Source organism: Leishmania donovani, chromosome 10, assembly GCF_000227135.1.
Source record: "Leishmania donovani BPK282A1 complete genome, chromosome 10".
Classification (NCBI taxonomy): Eukaryota; Euglenozoa; class Kinetoplastea; order Trypanosomatida; family Trypanosomatidae; genus Leishmania; species Leishmania donovani.
In genome coordinates, this window is record NC_018237.1 from 331,046 (window position 1) to 347,225 (window position 16,180).

The 16,180-nt window shown below is 61.7% G+C and overlaps 4 protein-coding genes across 5 annotated transcripts; all 4 read right to left on the minus strand.

The window, feature by feature from the left end:
• Nucleotides 1-708: 708 nt before the first annotated feature.
• On the minus strand, nt 709-5,736 carry LDBPK_100740 (hypothetical protein, conserved; the record flags this gene model as incomplete). Its single annotated transcript, XM_003858862.1, has 1 exon — nt 709-5,736. One exon carries the CDS (start codon nt 5,734-5,736, stop codon nt 709-711), a length of 5,028 nt encoding a protein of 1,675 aa, XP_003858910.1.
• Nucleotides 5,737-6,601: 865 nt separating this feature from the next.
• Nucleotides 6,602-9,460, minus strand: LDBPK_100750 (hypothetical protein, conserved; the record flags this gene model as incomplete). Its single annotated transcript, XM_003858863.1, has 1 exon — nt 6,602-9,460. The coding sequence occupies one exon, from the start codon at nt 9,458-9,460 to the stop codon at nt 6,602-6,604; it is 2,859 nt and encodes a 952-aa protein (XP_003858911.1).
• A 1,409-nt stretch (nt 9,461-10,869) lies between these two features.
• Nucleotides 10,870-12,336, minus strand: LDBPK_100760 (amino acid transporter, putative; the record flags this gene model as incomplete). Of its 2 annotated transcripts, none has more annotated exons than XM_024473451.1 (1): nt 10,870-12,336. In XM_024473451.1, the coding sequence occupies one exon, from the start codon at nt 12,334-12,336 to the stop codon at nt 10,870-10,872; it is 1,467 nt and encodes a 488-aa protein (XP_024329223.1). Both variants share the same exon structure in this region, with proteins under 2 accessions (XP_024329223.1, XP_003858912.1).
• A 2,104-nt stretch (nt 12,337-14,440) lies between these two features.
• On the minus strand, nt 14,441-15,286 carry LDBPK_100780 (deaminase, putative; the record flags this gene model as incomplete). The annotated part of the gene is made up of 1 exon (XM_003858866.1): nt 14,441-15,286. One exon carries the CDS (start codon nt 15,284-15,286, stop codon nt 14,441-14,443), a length of 846 nt encoding a protein of 281 aa, XP_003858914.1.
• Between the last annotated feature and the right edge of the window lie 894 nt (nt 15,287-16,180).

Here is a 16,180-nt window from a genome sequence, read left to right on the forward strand (position 1 = left end):
CGGTGCCGCCTCAACGACTGCTGCAGGCGGCGCAGATCGCGGTGCGGCCGAGAGTGCGGGGACCGATGACGAGGACAGCACTAGCGGAATGCGAAAAGATGGTCGATGAAATGGTTGCTGCGTCCAGTGCGTAACGTCTCTGGCGCGTGTGTCCGCGGCAGACATGCCAAGCGTATAGAGGGCACGCCAATGTGCCTCTGAGCGCGCCAGATCCAAAGAGAAACGGTGTGCTGTCGGCGACGCTTGCCTGCATGCATACGTTTGTGTGTGTGTGTGTGCCCGTGCCTGGAAGAGGATGAGGGGAAGGGGGGAGGGGGAGAGAGAAACAAGTGGGATGTGGGGGTGCATGGGCGACAAGGGGCTTCGTCACTGCAGAGAGTGCGCCGCAACGCCTCCCTCACCATCTTTGGCAGCGACAGTGTACTGAGCGAGAGAGGGAGGCCAAACACCAGCACAGACCCCCCCCCCCACACACACACAGACCCACACACACACACACACACATACACACACACGCATACACGCCGACGTGAGCGAGTGCGTCTGCCGCCCACTCACTGTACAAGGGCAACGAAGAAAGGGGCGCCAAGCCATGAGCGTTGTGCCTTTTTATCTATCGGTGGTGAAGCGGATGCAGGCGGAAAGGCGCGCGCGCACCCATATACACACACATCGATGCACGTGCCCTCACCATGTATGTATTCGCGCTTAAAAGCACACCTTCAGCGCCTTGGCCGCCTCATCACGCACGTCCGCGCTGGGGTCCTTGAGCAGCTGACGCAGGATCTGGAGAATGACACCGGCGCGCTCCACCTCATCGAACTGAAGGGGCGGCAGCACGACATCCGCGACTGCTGCAGCACGACCATTCCCACTACCGCTGCCAGCAAGAAGCAGAGTTACGGGCTTGTTCATCAAGATGCTGTACGCTATGGTGCCAGAGGGCAGCTCTGGCTTGTAGGAGGACATAGGCGTAGGCGTCGACGTCCTGGAGCTTGCAACCTCGCCATCCTTTGCCTCCAGAAACAGCGCCGGCGTCGTCATGGCGTGCACCTCGGGTGCGCTCACCAGGAGCACCTCCAAGATAGTCTTTGCTACCACCAAGCGCACGTTCAGCACCGGATCGCGGGCGAGTTGGTCCAGCAGTGGAATGAAAGCGGATGTCTTGTCCACCCGCAGCCGCATTGCTATGCGCAAGAGGGCACTCCGGCTTAGGTAAGTCTCCCACGCGGGCGCGTGGGCGTAGATGCGTGGCCAGAGCACGTCGTCAACGAATGTGTTCGCGTTGAGGGAGCCGGAGGCGGCGGCGACGGCATCGGCAGAGGTGTCGACGCCTTCAGTCTCGTAGCCCGCGCCAAATCGCTTTCCGACACTGCCCTGCCTCGCTCCGCCGCTGCCTCCCACACTAGTGCTGGCTGCACTCCGGCTGCTCGCGACAGCGAGTTGCACACACATCCGCTCCACCGCGTCGAGCGCAGCGTCGCGGACTGCCTTGACCTTGTCGAAGAGCACCGCCACCAGCAACGTCAGCAGCTCGGTTCGAGCGAGTTGGTATAACGGGTGCGTGTGTGCCCACAAGGCGGCGTCCGCACCGCCTTGTTGAGCCATTACAGCGGCATCGGTCACGGAGCAGCGCGTCGTCTCGTCCGTGCCGCCCTCGCCAGACACGCGCCCGGCATTGACGGCGCTAAAGTCCATGGAGGAAATCCGCTGCGCATCTGCGTGTCGTCCATGCGGCGCAGGCGCGGGGGCAGCGGCGGCTGTCAGCAGCAGGCATCCGCAGAGGTGGGCTAGGAGCAGCGCGTACTGCTCACGCAACCGCCACAGCTCGTGCTGGGACAGCTGCCGAAGGCACTGAAGAAGGGCGTCGTACTGCACCTCGTCGGGGCTGCGGTGCGGCGCGTCTGCGTCGTTTTCGCTGCCCTCCTCCCCGTCCTCGTCGGGCCCGCAAATGAACGAAGCGTCGCTCTCGTCACCCATCAGCTGACTCTGCGCCCGCCCGTTGCGAGACTGCCCTTGCCGCTTCTCGTGAGGAGGCTTTCGCATGTGCATCAGTAGCAGGTCCGCGAGCTGAGAGACGAGGGCCAGCTGCACTGTCGGCCTGTTGTCAGTCATCAGCCGCAGGAGCGTGTCCGTGTTGGAGTGCAGGTAGCGGGCCCACACAGGCGACTCTTCTTCGTTTCTCGTGGATGTGGAGGAGGCGGACCGTGTCGCCGATGACGGGTCTGCAACGACCAAGAGACTCAAGGTTCGCGATAGCCCCGCGAGGGCCTCGGCAGAGCGGCAGAGGACGCGTGTGTCGCCGTCACTGGCGGCGACAAGGACGCACTGCGCGATGACGTCCAGTAGTTGCAAGAGAGGCTCGCATAGCGAAGGGAGAAGCGAAGACTGCTGCGAGGTGAAGCGTGCCTTTGTGCGCGCCTTCTCATCACCAGCTCCGGCCGAAAAGCTCAGCCGGAGCACCGCCTCCGTTGCACCACCGAAGCACCGCGCCGCGCATCGCGCTGCGATGCAACGCACCTCGACCTCCTCGTCGTCCACCAGGTCATGCAGCGGCGCCGTCCCAAACTGCGCGTCGCACGTCCAGAGAGATGCAAGGAGGTGCAGCGTGTGCGTCAGCCAAGTTTGTGCGCGCAGCTGATGCGCTGTGGGCCCACGGGCGGCCGACACATCGGCCCCCTCGGCGAGTGAGGACATGCGGACGATAAGCAGACCGAAGGTGGCGGTCAGTCGTGGCAGTCGCTGCGCAATCAACCACCGCGCCTTCCAGTTTGGGTAGCGCGGCACCCAGCGCAGACAGGCGGCGAGGAGGATGAAGAGCTGTGCGCACACGGCGTCGAGAATGTGCGAGGGGGGTGCGCCGGCAACAATGACCGGTGCTGATGCGCTACGGAGCGAGCCGATCTGCGGAGCGGCGGAGAGTTGTACGGCTGCCTCGGCCATGAGGCGTTGCACTGCATCAAGAGCGGCTTCGAGAAGAGCGAAGTCTACGGAGGCGGGGCTCTCTTCTACTGCGGACGGCGCTTCTGCCGCAGCGGTGTCGAGCTGCAGCACGCTGCCAGCGGCGGTCATGGCAGCCCACAGGGCCGGTGCCATCATGGTCGAGCCAGCAGGATCGACGTGGCGCGTGGACGGCGTCGGCGCTGCCGCCTCACCTGCGTGCTTCTCATCAGCCGCGTGGTCCTTTTCCGCCTGATGCTGGAGTTCGACGGTGACTCGAAGCACGTTCAGCAGCGGGGAAAGGGCACTGGGCGGCACCAACACTTGCAGCAGCATTGGACACACCGCCGACAGGGAGAAGACGCTGGCGGCGGATGCGGACGTGCCGCTGGTGCTTGCGCTCGACAGCGCGCGTGTCGATGCGCAGGAGTAGAAGATGCACGGAAAATCGACGCACAACGGTAGCGCTCGCAGCAGCGCACGGCGCACAAGTCGGTGGAGACGAAAGGCGGAGATGGCGTTGAGGGTTCCAGGCAGCCACTTGGCGCTGCCTTTCTCCGCCCTTCCGTCAGCGGCGGGCGTGGTCGTCATAAGGAAGGTGGCGTCATCGGGCATGTTAGGCGTAGCAGCACTGACAGCACCCGCGGTGGTGCTCACAGACGCGAAGCTGACGTCCCACGCGCTGTACGAAGCGAGACGGGACTCGCTTGGGCCGACACCGACCTGCAGCATCATGCAGCTAGCGCCCAGGCTCAACCGGTGGTGAGGGCTTTCCGACGTCGTTGTTGATGCTGTGGCGCTGCACACGTCAAGTTTCATGAGAACGTGGTGGCGCAGAAGAAGATCGGCCAGCAGTTCCTGCGCCGCGGCCAGCGCTGAGCGCATGAGGCGGCCCATGCTGTCCGTGAGCACCTTCATCGATGTGGCTGTCGGGGAGGTCGGCATCGACACTGTGCGCGCGGACACGGCGGCGGCGATGCAATATGCCACGTGGCGGCGCGTCATGCGGTGCATGAACGTCTGCAGCTCCGCCGTGGTCAGGAGCGGTTCAGCCGGTACGCGGATCCCTGACCATGCATCCACTTCCGCACCCGCATCTATCGAGGTGGCCTTGTTTCTCAGAGGGTCTGCACAGGAACCGGCGCTGCTTGACTTGGCCCTCTGTTGCTGCTGCTGTTCGGCCTCCCACAGTGCTGCTTGGATGGCATGCAGCAACCCGCTCACCGTCTCCACAGCCGCCGCCACCGGTCCGGGGTACGGTGACTCCAGAAATCCCTGAAGTATCTTGATCAGCGAGCGCCACCGGCATCGCAGCACATCGCGGCGTTCATTGCAGCACAGGTAGTCAAAGAGGGAGAGGCTGCCGTCCGCGTGCAGCCGCGCGGACCTGGACGTGCCCGCATCGGCGCTCGGGGACGTGGCAGTTGCAGCGGCTGCACGCGGAGCCAGTGCGCCCATCCACCGGACAAGGCCCGCCACCAACGCCCGCGCTCGCACATTTACAGAGAAGAAGTCGTCACCGCTGCCGCTGTCGGCATCCGAGGCGTAGGCGGCACCGTAGAGGTCTAAATCAGCGCCAGAGAGCGGCAGGCAGGCTGCTAGCGGCTCCCCTCGAAGCGTCTGCCCGTTGTCCACACGACGGCGATGCCTGCGGAAGCAGCGAAAGCTCGCCATTAATCGACAGGCAGAGGCGCTGCTGCCACTGCTGCACCGTCCACAAGCGTCGCTCACATCGTTCCAGAGGGAGGCGAGGCGACCGCTGCCGTCAAAGAGCCACGGCCCTGTGAGGGCAGCGTAGCCCCCGCTCCACAGGAACTGCACGGACTCGTCCTCTAAGGCAAGGTCGTAGCAGCGCTTGCGAACGTCCTCTTCCGTAGGAGTGTGAGGGTCTGTGACCTCCGTTGCTGAAGAGGATGTGTGTGAGTCCTTGCCGCTGACAGTGGACGACGCGCGCGCTGCGGCGGCCCTCGCTTTCATGGTGAGCCGGTGCTTCCGTAGTAGCTGTTTCCGCACGGCCGCCATAAGCCGCGCCGTCGACGACGCGCCACCGTCGGTGTCCCTCTTGTCCACTGCGCCGGCAGCCCAGCTCGGGTTGTTGTCCTCGCTTTCCAAGTATTCAGCCGCTTCGTTGGCCTCCATCGACGTTGCTGTGGTTGTCATGTCTGCCTGCAGCACGGAGAGTGGCACGTACTTGAGATCCCAGCTCTCCAGCGTGATATCACGCTCGAGTGCCACACCAAAGAACAGGTGGGGGAGCACCACCTGTGCGGCGAACTGCCGCGTCTCCTCCGCACTGCTGGCTGCGAGCAGCGAGCAAACCGGCTGCACATCCTCGACAGACAGGAAGGCTCCAAAGTTGTTGCCGGTTGCGCCGCTGAAGGTGCTAGATGCGTCCGGTGAACTGCTGCTGGATGCCGAGATGGTAGGCCCCAGCGGTGTGCGACGAGGCAGCGTCACCCCGAGCAATGCCATCCCGGTCACCAGCGCCAGCTGCGGGTCGTCTTCTTCGGCGCATCGCACAAGATACGGCACAATCTCCGTCTCCGCCCATCGGCTTCCGAGCCTGTGGCACAGGTGCGGCAGGAGAAGGACGGCTCGATAGCGGTCCTGCTTGCGCTGCCGCGGCTCCCTGGAGAGGTCTTCGGCATCACCGGCAGACACCAACGCTGCAGTGGCGCTACCGTCCTCCGCGTCCTCGCCAGACCCGCGCGCTAGTGCAGCGTAGCCGCTTCGGTTGGGCAATGGCCAGTGGATGAGATTCTCCAGCACCGCCAGCGCCACAACGCGGTTTTCCATGTTTGGAGATGCAGCGTTCGCTATGCTAGTGTCTGTGTTCGTGTGCTGCTATTCTGTGCTTGTGCGCATGAGAAGGAGAGGAGGTGAGGTGAAGTGAGGAGGTACAACGTGTTGGGAGGGGGCAGGGTAGGCCAGTGCATAGGCGAAGAAACTCCTTGGCGAGTTGGAGCGTGTAGGCGGGCCTTGAGGTTTGGGGGCGCGAGGGTGTGCAACAGAGAGAAAGAGAGACAGTGCACATGCACGCGCAGAGTGTCCTCAGGCCTCACGGCACGTCTGCACGAGGCCCAGCACTCCGCACTGATCCCAAAAGAGGTGCGTGATCGGCACCTTGTGAGGAGGCGTTCGCGTGCGCACCACGAGCTTCGCGCCCTTGCCCCTTCATCTACAACAACCAGCGACCGTAAGTAACCTTCGCTTCCTTTTTGTTCTCTCGGTGTGTGTGTGTGTGTGTGTGTGCCAGTGGATGGGAATGCAGTGCTGCTTCACATGCGCAGACACACGAGTGCCCATACGCGCGACACAGCAGTTGGAAGAGAAAGGCGGGGGGGGGAGGTGAGGGGATAGAGAGAGAGATGGAGAGAGAGGTATAGGTGTACATAGTGCATGTATGCATGCGTCCGCGTGTGCATGGGTGTGTGCGTCTCTCTTTCTCTACCCCATCCATTCCTTCGTTTTATGTTTTACTATCAACGGCTTGATCGGTTACACATGTGCTTAAACGATGCGCTCTTAGTTCATTGCCCTCCCACCCGAAGAGAACCAAGCGAACAGGCAGACAAGGCGGAACAGAGGCGAACGCCTCGAGGGCACGCGCGGTTCGTGAGCGGACCCAAGACGACACGTGGGCACAACGTTCCCTGGCCGACTACCCGCCCAGCTTCGCGTACTGCAGCACCAGATGCCGACCGTACAGGTGCGTTGCCTTGAGCGTCTCCAGCGCGCGTGCCGCCTCGGCCTCGGAGAGGAACTCCACAAAGGCAAAGCCACGATGGTTGTTCTCGCGGTGAGAGGAGAAGGTGTGGCTCTTGCGCGGCACACGCACGGTTCGGATCTCGCTAAAGGCGGAGAAGAGCTCGCGTACGTCCTTCTCGGTCGCCTCGAAGGGGAGGTTCTTGACGATGAGCTTCTGCGGGTCGCTGCCAGGCGGCACCTTCAATACAGATGCGGGATTCGAGATGGCGCCACTTCCGCCGTTGTCTGGATTCGCGCCACCGGCGCGACGGCGAGCGAGGACGGCGGTCTTTGTGGGGTCGGACTCATCGTCATTGTCATCGTCCGCGTCAGTTCCAGCGCACCGTCTGGTGGTACCCTGTGGTGTGGCGGTGGTGTCTGCCACACGTGCCTGCTGCTGCAGCTGCGCGGTCTGCTTGCTGACGACGCACGACAGAGTGCGGCCCGCCAGGGGTTTGCCGTTGAGCTTCGACACACAGTAGGCCAGCGTGCTCTGGTCCGCCACAGTGAGGAAGGCTCGGCCTTGCTCCTGCTGGAGGACGAGGCGCTTGATGAGCGCCTCTGGCGCGCGGGCCAGTCGTGGGCACGCATCCAATAGGAAGGCGTGCAGCTCGTCCTCGGTGGTTTGAAAGGGGATGTTGGTGAGAAACAGCGTGTACACCATCGCCTTGGCGACCGCAGCGGCAACAGAGCCGCCGGTGTCGGCGTCAGGATCGCCGTCAGCGGATGGGCCAGCCGTCAGCCCTAGGTCCGAGGCAGCTACAGCCGGCGCGCTGCCGCCCTCGCTGTCTTCCATCAGCGCCCCTACCGGTGCCCACTCGAGGAACAGCGGCGCTGTCTTGAAAAGCTTGTAGGAGAGTCGCGTGAAGGCGATGCGGGCGTCTTGCGGGTGCGTGTAGCGGAACAGTGCAAACATCCCTGCAGATGGGAAGGCCGACGCCTCTAGCACGCCGAAGCGCACAAACAATTTTGTGAGCTCCGCTGCATCGTTGCCGTCCTTCAGCTGGAGGTTCTTCACGAGAATGGTTGTGTTCGACCGCGACTTCAGAAAGTTCTGCGTGGCACCCTCTAGAAGATCAAAGGCGATCCCTTCGTCGCTCAGCACTTGCTGCACTTCACTCGTCAGGTACGCCTCTGCGATGGCCGCGCGCACGGCGGCACCCTTGGCACCGACGCCGACCACATCCTCCGACCGCACGCCAAGCCGCTGCGCCACCGTCTCCACGGCAGCGTGACTGTTCATGTACATTGTGTTCCACGTCATTTGCCCGCCTCCGCCGCCCTTGTCGCGGCGATCCGCCTCGCGCTGCTTCTTGAACTGCGAGGACCCAGCAAGATTCATCCTGCTCAGTGCGCCATCGGCTGCTTGAGCGGCTGCCGTCGAGGCGAGCGCAGCTTCTCGCTCCATCACACGCTTGCTGTGGGGGTCCTCTTCGGCGGCGCTGACGCGGAGCAGGCGACCCATGAGGATGGCGCCGCGGCACAACTGAAGCGCTCGCACCGCGTCCTCGGCCGACGAAAAGCGCACGAAGGCGGCACCTTTGTTCTGCCGCGTGTCTTTGGTGAGGGGGATGTGCACCGCCTCCACGGGTCCCACGAGGGAGGCGGCGAACTGCTTCAGGTGCTCTTCGGTGGCGATGTACGGGATGTTGCCAAGGCGAATGCGGTGCGACGCACGCGCGATCTCCTCCTGCGCCTCCTGCGCCATGGCCGCGGCGTCATGGTCAACACCTTTCGTCCCCGGATTCGTAACGTTAGCGGCATTCATGGCAGTAGCAGGGATGTCCCCGTCGACATCATTATCGCGCAGGGAGGCGACGTCGTCCGCACCATCTTCTCGCTGCGCGGTCACTTCCGCATCCACCGCGCTGTGCGTCGGGGGGACAGCGAGTCCGGACAGGAAGTCCATGTCGCTCACTTCCCCCAGCGCCTGCTGCCGCAACAGGGCCCGACGCTCTTGCTCAGCCTCGTCGTCGTCGTTGGTGTCTCCGCCGTCAGCGGTATGCCTCTCGGCTTGCTGGCGCCGCCGATGCTGCTGCGTCTTTTTGTCCATAGCGGAATTCTTCTGCTCATCCTCGCCTGCCGCAGCTGTTGGCGAGGTATCCGGAGCCAGCAGCACCTCTGCTGCCCACGTGGGTCCTTCAGTCGCCTTGCTTCGCAGTTCTACAAACTCACGCTGACGGCGTGCGAGGCCGTCCGCTAAGGTGGCGCCGGTGTCGCTGTCTTTCTGCCCATCCTCACGGTCATCGTCGCGCACACGCTTGCGAGTCGTCGCCTGCTCACGCGACGTCGTGGACGAGGTGAGCCCGGAGGCGTGGGCACCGTCGGCAGCGCCAGCTCCCGATTTGCTGCTGTTCTTTCGGTCGCTCGTCTCTTCCTGCTGCTGCTGCTGCTTGCGCAGCTGATTCAGCGTAATGCCCACCTCGTTGAGCCCCTTCGCCAGCTCGACCTTCAGACGGGAGCTGCGGAAGAAGGAGCTGTTAAAGTACTGGGCGACAAAGTGCCCCGCCGCTGAGGTGCGGAAGCCGACGAACGCCATGCGGAGGATCATCTTGGGGGCCCTGGCTGCTGCGACTGCACCGCCGGAGCCCTGCCGTTGCTTCTGATGCTTGTGGTGGTGATCCCGGTCCGCGGCCGTGGCGGGTCTGCGAATAAATTGCACGTCAGTGATCTCCAGCAGCGGAGCCTCTCGCGGCGCCGTGCGCAGGAGGTGCTGTTTCAGCTGCTCCTCCGTGCAGTCGTTTGGTAGGTTGAGAATGCGCACACGCGACATGGCGCGTGTGTTGGCAGTGCACTACTGCGAAGAACATGTAGATCGTGTCACGAGAGGGAGAGCAGAGGAGAGATGAGGGAATCTCTGATTGGACAGAACACACACATACACACGCATGCCGGGTTCACATTCGCGGCGCATAACCTTCCGCGAGTGCGTGCGCACACGGATGTCGGTGCGTGTACCTTCTACGTGTTGAGTTCATCAGCAAGCACTGCATATATAGAAATAGAGAGAGACGTAAAGCAAAAAAAAAGAAAAAGCAAGCAAGAAAAAAAAAGGTCGCGTCCACCTGCACGCACACATACATACGTGTATATGTATATGCCACACACGCACACCAATACATGCACATGTACATCGGAGCACACCTATGCACATTTTCCCATATACAGGTGTGTGTGCGTGCGTGTGTGTGTGTGCACATGCGGCACCGCTGTCAACGCCACCTTGACCAATGTCCAAGGCACGATCGCTGGCCCCTCCCCTCATCTCCCTCCCCGGTGTGCCCCCCCTCCCGCGAAAAAAAAAAACCACCACGCACGCGCGTGCCATTGGCTTCCGAAAAAAAAAAAAGAAACACCGAGGAGTCAACGTGAGGGGGCGGGGCTGCGCCGGCATCGACGCTCACTCTACTGAGCAAAGAGAAAATAGTAAAGCAACCGCGACAACGCCCAACGGCAACACAAACGAATTTCATTAAATGTGTGCGCGTGTGTCCGTTCTCTGCGGTGCGCAGCATGGGGTCAGACCGCCACGCTGAACCGGCCCCCTCCCGACCAGCCCTGCCACAGACCTCATCGCGTGGCGCGGGGTATCGGTAGACACACACGCGCTACAGCAGTGCGCCGACCCAGCTACCTGAGCACGGCCCCTGCCTCAGGCTCTACCCGACCTCCACGCGTCGCAGGCCCGCCTCACCGCCAGCAGGCAGTGATGGCCGGATGGGATGCGTTCGAATTGCGCCGGCATTTCGCCTGTCAGAGGGACGGCGTAGAGGTGTGCTCGCTGCCGCAGGCCGCCGCGCCGCCACCATGTCCGGGACATGTGCGCCGACACAGCGGTAGCGGTGCATCGCTTCGACCTCCCCACGTCGTAGGCACGTGACCACGTCGCCAGCAGAGGCGGTTCGGCATTGGCAGGGGATGGGGGAGGAGAGGGGGAGGGGGCTGCTTGGCTTCCACCCCAAACAGAGTGGGGCCCACTGGACCCTGGGGGATACCGTGCATGGCGGCGCGTGTGCGCGCCCCCCCTCGTCATCAAGGGGCTTACATTCGTGCACCAACGGAGAAATGCGAGAGCTGTGCAACGGCCGGGCAGAGACGTACACTGACACACTCACACTTCTACGCGCACATCAGGAGGGGACGGCGGCTCAAAACACGATCGCCCTTCCCCCCTCCCCCCCTCTATAGAGTCTCGGCGATACTGTATGTGCCGATGACCATGATGAGCACTGCCACGACAAGGTACACGTAGCAGCGGATGCGCTTGAAGGTAAAGCACGGCGCCGTAACGAAGATCTTCTTCCAGTACTGCAACGTGTTGCGGTCCGCATCGGGGTGCTCCACGGCGTACTTCACATGCATGGCGAGGATCGATGGGATGATCATGACCATGCACACCGACGGCAGCGCGCCGACGAACGCGACGACGGTGTTGACAGCCGAGGTCGGCATCCCCATGGCCAGAGCCCAGATCACAAGATTGATGAGCAGACGAAGACCAATACCCATCCAGCTACGCGGTTTGCACCTCACCGTCTGGTCAATCAGCTGCATTGCTGACATGAACTGCACCGGGTAGGTGAAGACGAGGTTCAACGCAAAGAACACGCGCACGCTTGTACCCCACGGCGAGTGCGCCATCTTGGCCACCAGCGAGGTGGTCATGGAGTTACCGTAGGCGAGGTAGCCGGTCAGACCAAACAGTATGTACCAAGCAATGACGCCGGTGATGACCAAGGTCGCCATCTTGGGCACCAGCCGCTTCTGCGTGCAGGCGGCGTGCACGGGCAGGATAATGGCGATGCCCTCCAGCACCATCATGTTGTTGGCAAGGTTGTTGAACCAGCCCACGGGGATGCGGTTGCCGGCGACGTCGCAGCCCGGGTGAACACCATCCTGGCTGAGCTGCACGAGCGACATTACGAAGCAGCATATGAGCGAGTAGAAGACGCTGACGGTGGCGATGATGGAGGCGATGGCAAGCAGCGAGAGGTTGTCGGAGAAGCAGGTCATGGGGAAGCACAGGAAGAACACCACCGACACCCACAAGTACTTGGAGCCTTTGAAGTTGGCGAGCTCAACCATGGTGTCGCCAAACAGCTGGGTGTACATGAGGCAGAAGCCGAACTGCGCAAGGCACATGGCAACAAACAAGAACCAGCCCAATCCGGCGCCGCACACGTAGCGACACACCTGCGAGTAGGTGGTCACATCGCTGCGGTTGATCTTGATCTTCACGTCCATCAGCAGCCGCGTACAGTCCACGACGGCGGCGCCGATGAGGACGCCGAGAATCACAGAGACAACGTAGCCTGCGTCGGGGTAGAAGGTGGGCAGGAGGAACACGCCGGTGCCGACGTTTGCCTTGAAGACATGGAAGGCGGACTTGTAGATGTTTGTGTTCTCCTTCAGCTCACCGGCGGCGAGGCGGACGACAGTCATGTCGTCATCATCGTCCATTTCGACGTACTCCTGCGCCTTCTGGTCCTTCTGCTGGCAGGAGGGGTCTCCATTGCTTGCGCCCTCGTCGCCCTCCACCTCGGGCACGCTCATGAAGCCCTCGATGAGGGTCTTGCGGTAACGTTCGTCCTCCATTTGCGTGAGATGTGCGGGCTCGTTGTCCGATGCGGTGCTTGGCAATCTGGACATGCGTGCGAGCAGGGTGGTGGTGGTGGTGGGGTGGGGTGGTGAGAAAGAGATGCAAAAGAGAAGAAGGGGGAGGGGAGAGAGAAGGTGGCGCGCACAATCGAATTGAAGGGGGTGGGGGTGGTATTGTGGCGAGGGGAAAATGAGGAAGGATCCGGAAGAAGAGAGGAGGGAGTGGGAGGAGGGGAAGAGAGGGGAAGAGAGGGGAGGGGAGGGGGAACCAACAGCAACGGCAAGAACAGCTAAAGACTGGAAGGGGAAGAGAGAGGGTGAGGCCACTCCACACAGACTCCTTTCGTACGCGAGATGCGACGGATTGTTTGAAAGGGGTGCGGATGCGTGTGCGTGTTGGGAGGAAGGAAAGGGAGGAAGGGGGAGGGGGAAATCGTGTAAGAGATTACGGATCACCAGAGCGTCACGGGACGAGTTGCTTGCCTCTATGGCACAAAGGAAATGATCTGCGATGGCGGAGTTTTACTGAAGACGCGTTGGAGAGCGAGAAGGGGGCGATGAGGTGGGAAGGCGACGACGACGAACGCAGCAGGCCAGGGTAAAAGACAGGGAGGGGTATAGACAAAAATGAAGTGCATGGCGTAGTGTAGGGGAGGTGCCGGTGGATGTTGCCTTGGCAAGCAGCGAGAGGGCTGAGGGGTAGAGAGGAGAGGCGGCGTGGGGTACGAGCATGCAAGCAGCACTCGCCGAAAACGCACATAAGTGAATCATGCATGTACACGTGTGCGCATGCATGCGTGTGTGCGTCGGATTTTTTTTTTTTTTGCCGTTTCGTGCCCCGCAGAGAGAGAGAGAGAGACGACGCGGGCTCCTTCTCTCCTTTCGTGGGCTGCCGCGTTCCGTTGGAGAAGGGCATTGGAAGGAGTAGCGGTGAGGAGAAGGACTGAGGGGAGGAGGGCTCTGTGCGCATGTGCATGTGCGTAGGTGATGGCACTAGCACGTCCCACGACACGGAACGTGACGAGTGGAGCAGCCGCCCTACTCCTGCCTTTCGCCGTTCCCCCTTTCTCCATGGCTCACTCCTTCCACCGCGCAGACGCGGCGCCAGAGCGTTAGACGGAGTAAGCCAAATAGCAACTAAACACCGAAAACAAAAAACAAGAACAGCAGCACCAGTACGACTACAGCCAAGGTAGCATTGGCCGTACGCGCGCATGTTGTGAGCGCCGGCAAGGCGAGGCAGCGACAGCCGTACCACAGCACCGTAGACGTACACACACCTACACACCTACACGTTCATCTCACGAGAGAAGCGTGTGCGTGTGCGACACCGCTCTCGATGGAGTCCCTTCGGTGACAATGAGGTGCGAAGTTAGCACTTGCAGTTGTCGACGCCCTTCCTCAGCCACCTCACCTCGGCACACAAGCAGCTAATACCGTTGAAGGCATGCCTTGAGTTCCTCCGCATAGGCTTTGTTGAAGAGCTGGACGGCAGGGGACATCGGGGTGACCGCCGTGAAGGTGGCGCAGCAAGTGAAGCGCACCGTGTGGAAGAAGAAGACTAAGAGGCCCACGAGGAAGATCACTTTTGCAAAGAACATGGCAGCCGAAGGGAGCATCTGGCGAAGACGGCGCCCGAGGGCGCAAGGGGGTGGGGGATGGGAGAGAGGGAGTGCAGATATCGTCGATTTTATCAGGACTACACACAAACACACGCAGACATAGAGGCTGCGCGCGTTTGCTCGTACGTGTGGAGGCGAGGGTATGCGTTTAGGCGGCAGCGGAGGTGAGGAAGAGGGGCGCAGAGGAAGCTCTTTGGCAGCAAGGGAAGATGCAGGAAGAGCGACACTGAGACGCGCGAGGCATGCCGCGCTAGCGCAGGAGCGTCACGTGTACCAGCAGTGCCCAAGAGAGGGAGCGGGGACAAAAAAAGGCGAAGTCCGACCCACCAACGGTGATGCCACACGTCTTGCACGTACATCTTCACTGTGTGTATGTGTTGTGATTCGCTGTATTTTCGGGTGTGCGGCTGTTGTTCGCTTTCTCAGAGCAGTTGCCTCAATCATTACTTTCACTTCACTCCCACAGACATACACGCAGACGCGCTCCGGGAGGAGGAGAGGCTGAGAGAGAAGGAGGGAGAGATGGAATAGCCTCAAGCCTTCCGGCGGCGCTTGTGCCCCGGTGCGTTGGGGTTCTCGCGCTCGTAGAAACGTTGGAGGAGGCTGATGGCCTCTGCCTCGGTATGACCGCCCTCACTCACGTACCCGGGCCACCACTCCCCACTACAGACGATCCCGCCCTCATCAACGCTGGGCGAGCCCTTCGACATACCCGCGAAGCGTGGCGTGCTGGCTGCTGGCTGATCTGGTTGCGACGGCTGCCGCCGCAGCCGCTGCTGTGGAAAGGGCGATGCATGCAGCGCCAACACGGTGCCGTTGCCGCCAAAGCGCGGGTTGCGGCAGCCGAAAAAGACGTGAGCGATTCGGTTGTACAAAAGCATCGCACCGCACATCACGCACGGCTCAACGGTGACGTAGAGGACATAATCAGCCAGGCCGGACAGTGGCGGGGTAGTTGGTGAGGAGGTCAATCCGTTTTGTTTCCCGTCCTCAACTAGTTCCTTCTCTCCTTCGCCAGCACCGGCTTTACTTGAACTTGCACCCGCGCTTCCGTCTCCGCCTCTCGTTGCGTCATCGATAAGCTTCTGAACGGCGATGAACTCAGCGTGGGCCAGAGCATGGTGTTGCAGATTGGTTTGATTACGGCCGCGCGCAGCGATGCACGACTCGACCAGCTGGTCGCAGCGGAGCGACGAGGCTGCGTGAGGTGGCGCATTGGTAACAGCGTCTGACGACTGGAGCGCGAGCTTCGCGTACACCGTCTCATTGGCGTCCGTGCGCACCAGCGCGCAGCCAACGGGCACTTCGCCTTCTTCAAGCGCCAGCTCGGCTTCCCTGAGGGCCGCGCGCATGAAGGCATCGACATAGTGCACAGACATCGACGCCGGAGACCCGCACCCGTGCCCGTCTTCACTCGCTAAAAAAGAGCAGTGGGACGGCAAGCGTACACCGCGCAGCGACGACGCACAAATGGGAAGGAGGCGAGGAGGTTCACTGACACACCATTGCCGCGGTGAAAGACAATGGACATAGTACAAGAGGTCGAATAAGAACGGAGAAAGGGAGCAGGGAAGGTGTGTGTGGGGTGGGTGGGTGGGGGGTTGTGCTTCGATTTTTGTTGACATGTGCGCCATCACATGGTACGTGTGGCACACAGCCACGTTGGGGCCCGTACATCCAGACACCGACAAATGCACCCATGAAGGGAGCGCGCGCGTGATGCTGCGTGAACAGCGTCCCTTCCGCCCTCCTCATCTGTTCCTCTCTGGCTCGCTGCGGTGGTGGAGGCGGGTGTAAGAGAAGGACAAGGGAACGCAAAGCATGCCAGCCACTCTCGCTCCGCCATGTGTGTTCACCCTGCCAGACGTTCGTGATGGTTTGTTTTGGCGTCTCTCGCCTTTTCCGCGCCTCCTCGTCTGCAACTGTCTCCGTATTCAGAGAGCATCGCTTTAGAGGATAGTAGAAGCACGCGAAAGCAACGCATACAGGCCGTCTGGATATCACATGGAACCACCACACATCATGGGGAGGCGCACATGTAGGGTGTGTGTGCATGTCTGCCAGTGCGTGCGTGGACTCTGCTGTCTTCGAGACGTGATTTCCCTCTCGTTATTTCTGTACAGTGGTAAGCGTAACACAGAAACCCAAACAAAGGAGGAGGACAACGCCACCCACACTTTACCACCGCGGCCCCCCTCAGCGGCCTTTTTTCTGTTGGCGTCGACGAGCGCTCTCTGGCAGCCCCACTCCCTGCCCCGCAACACACACACACA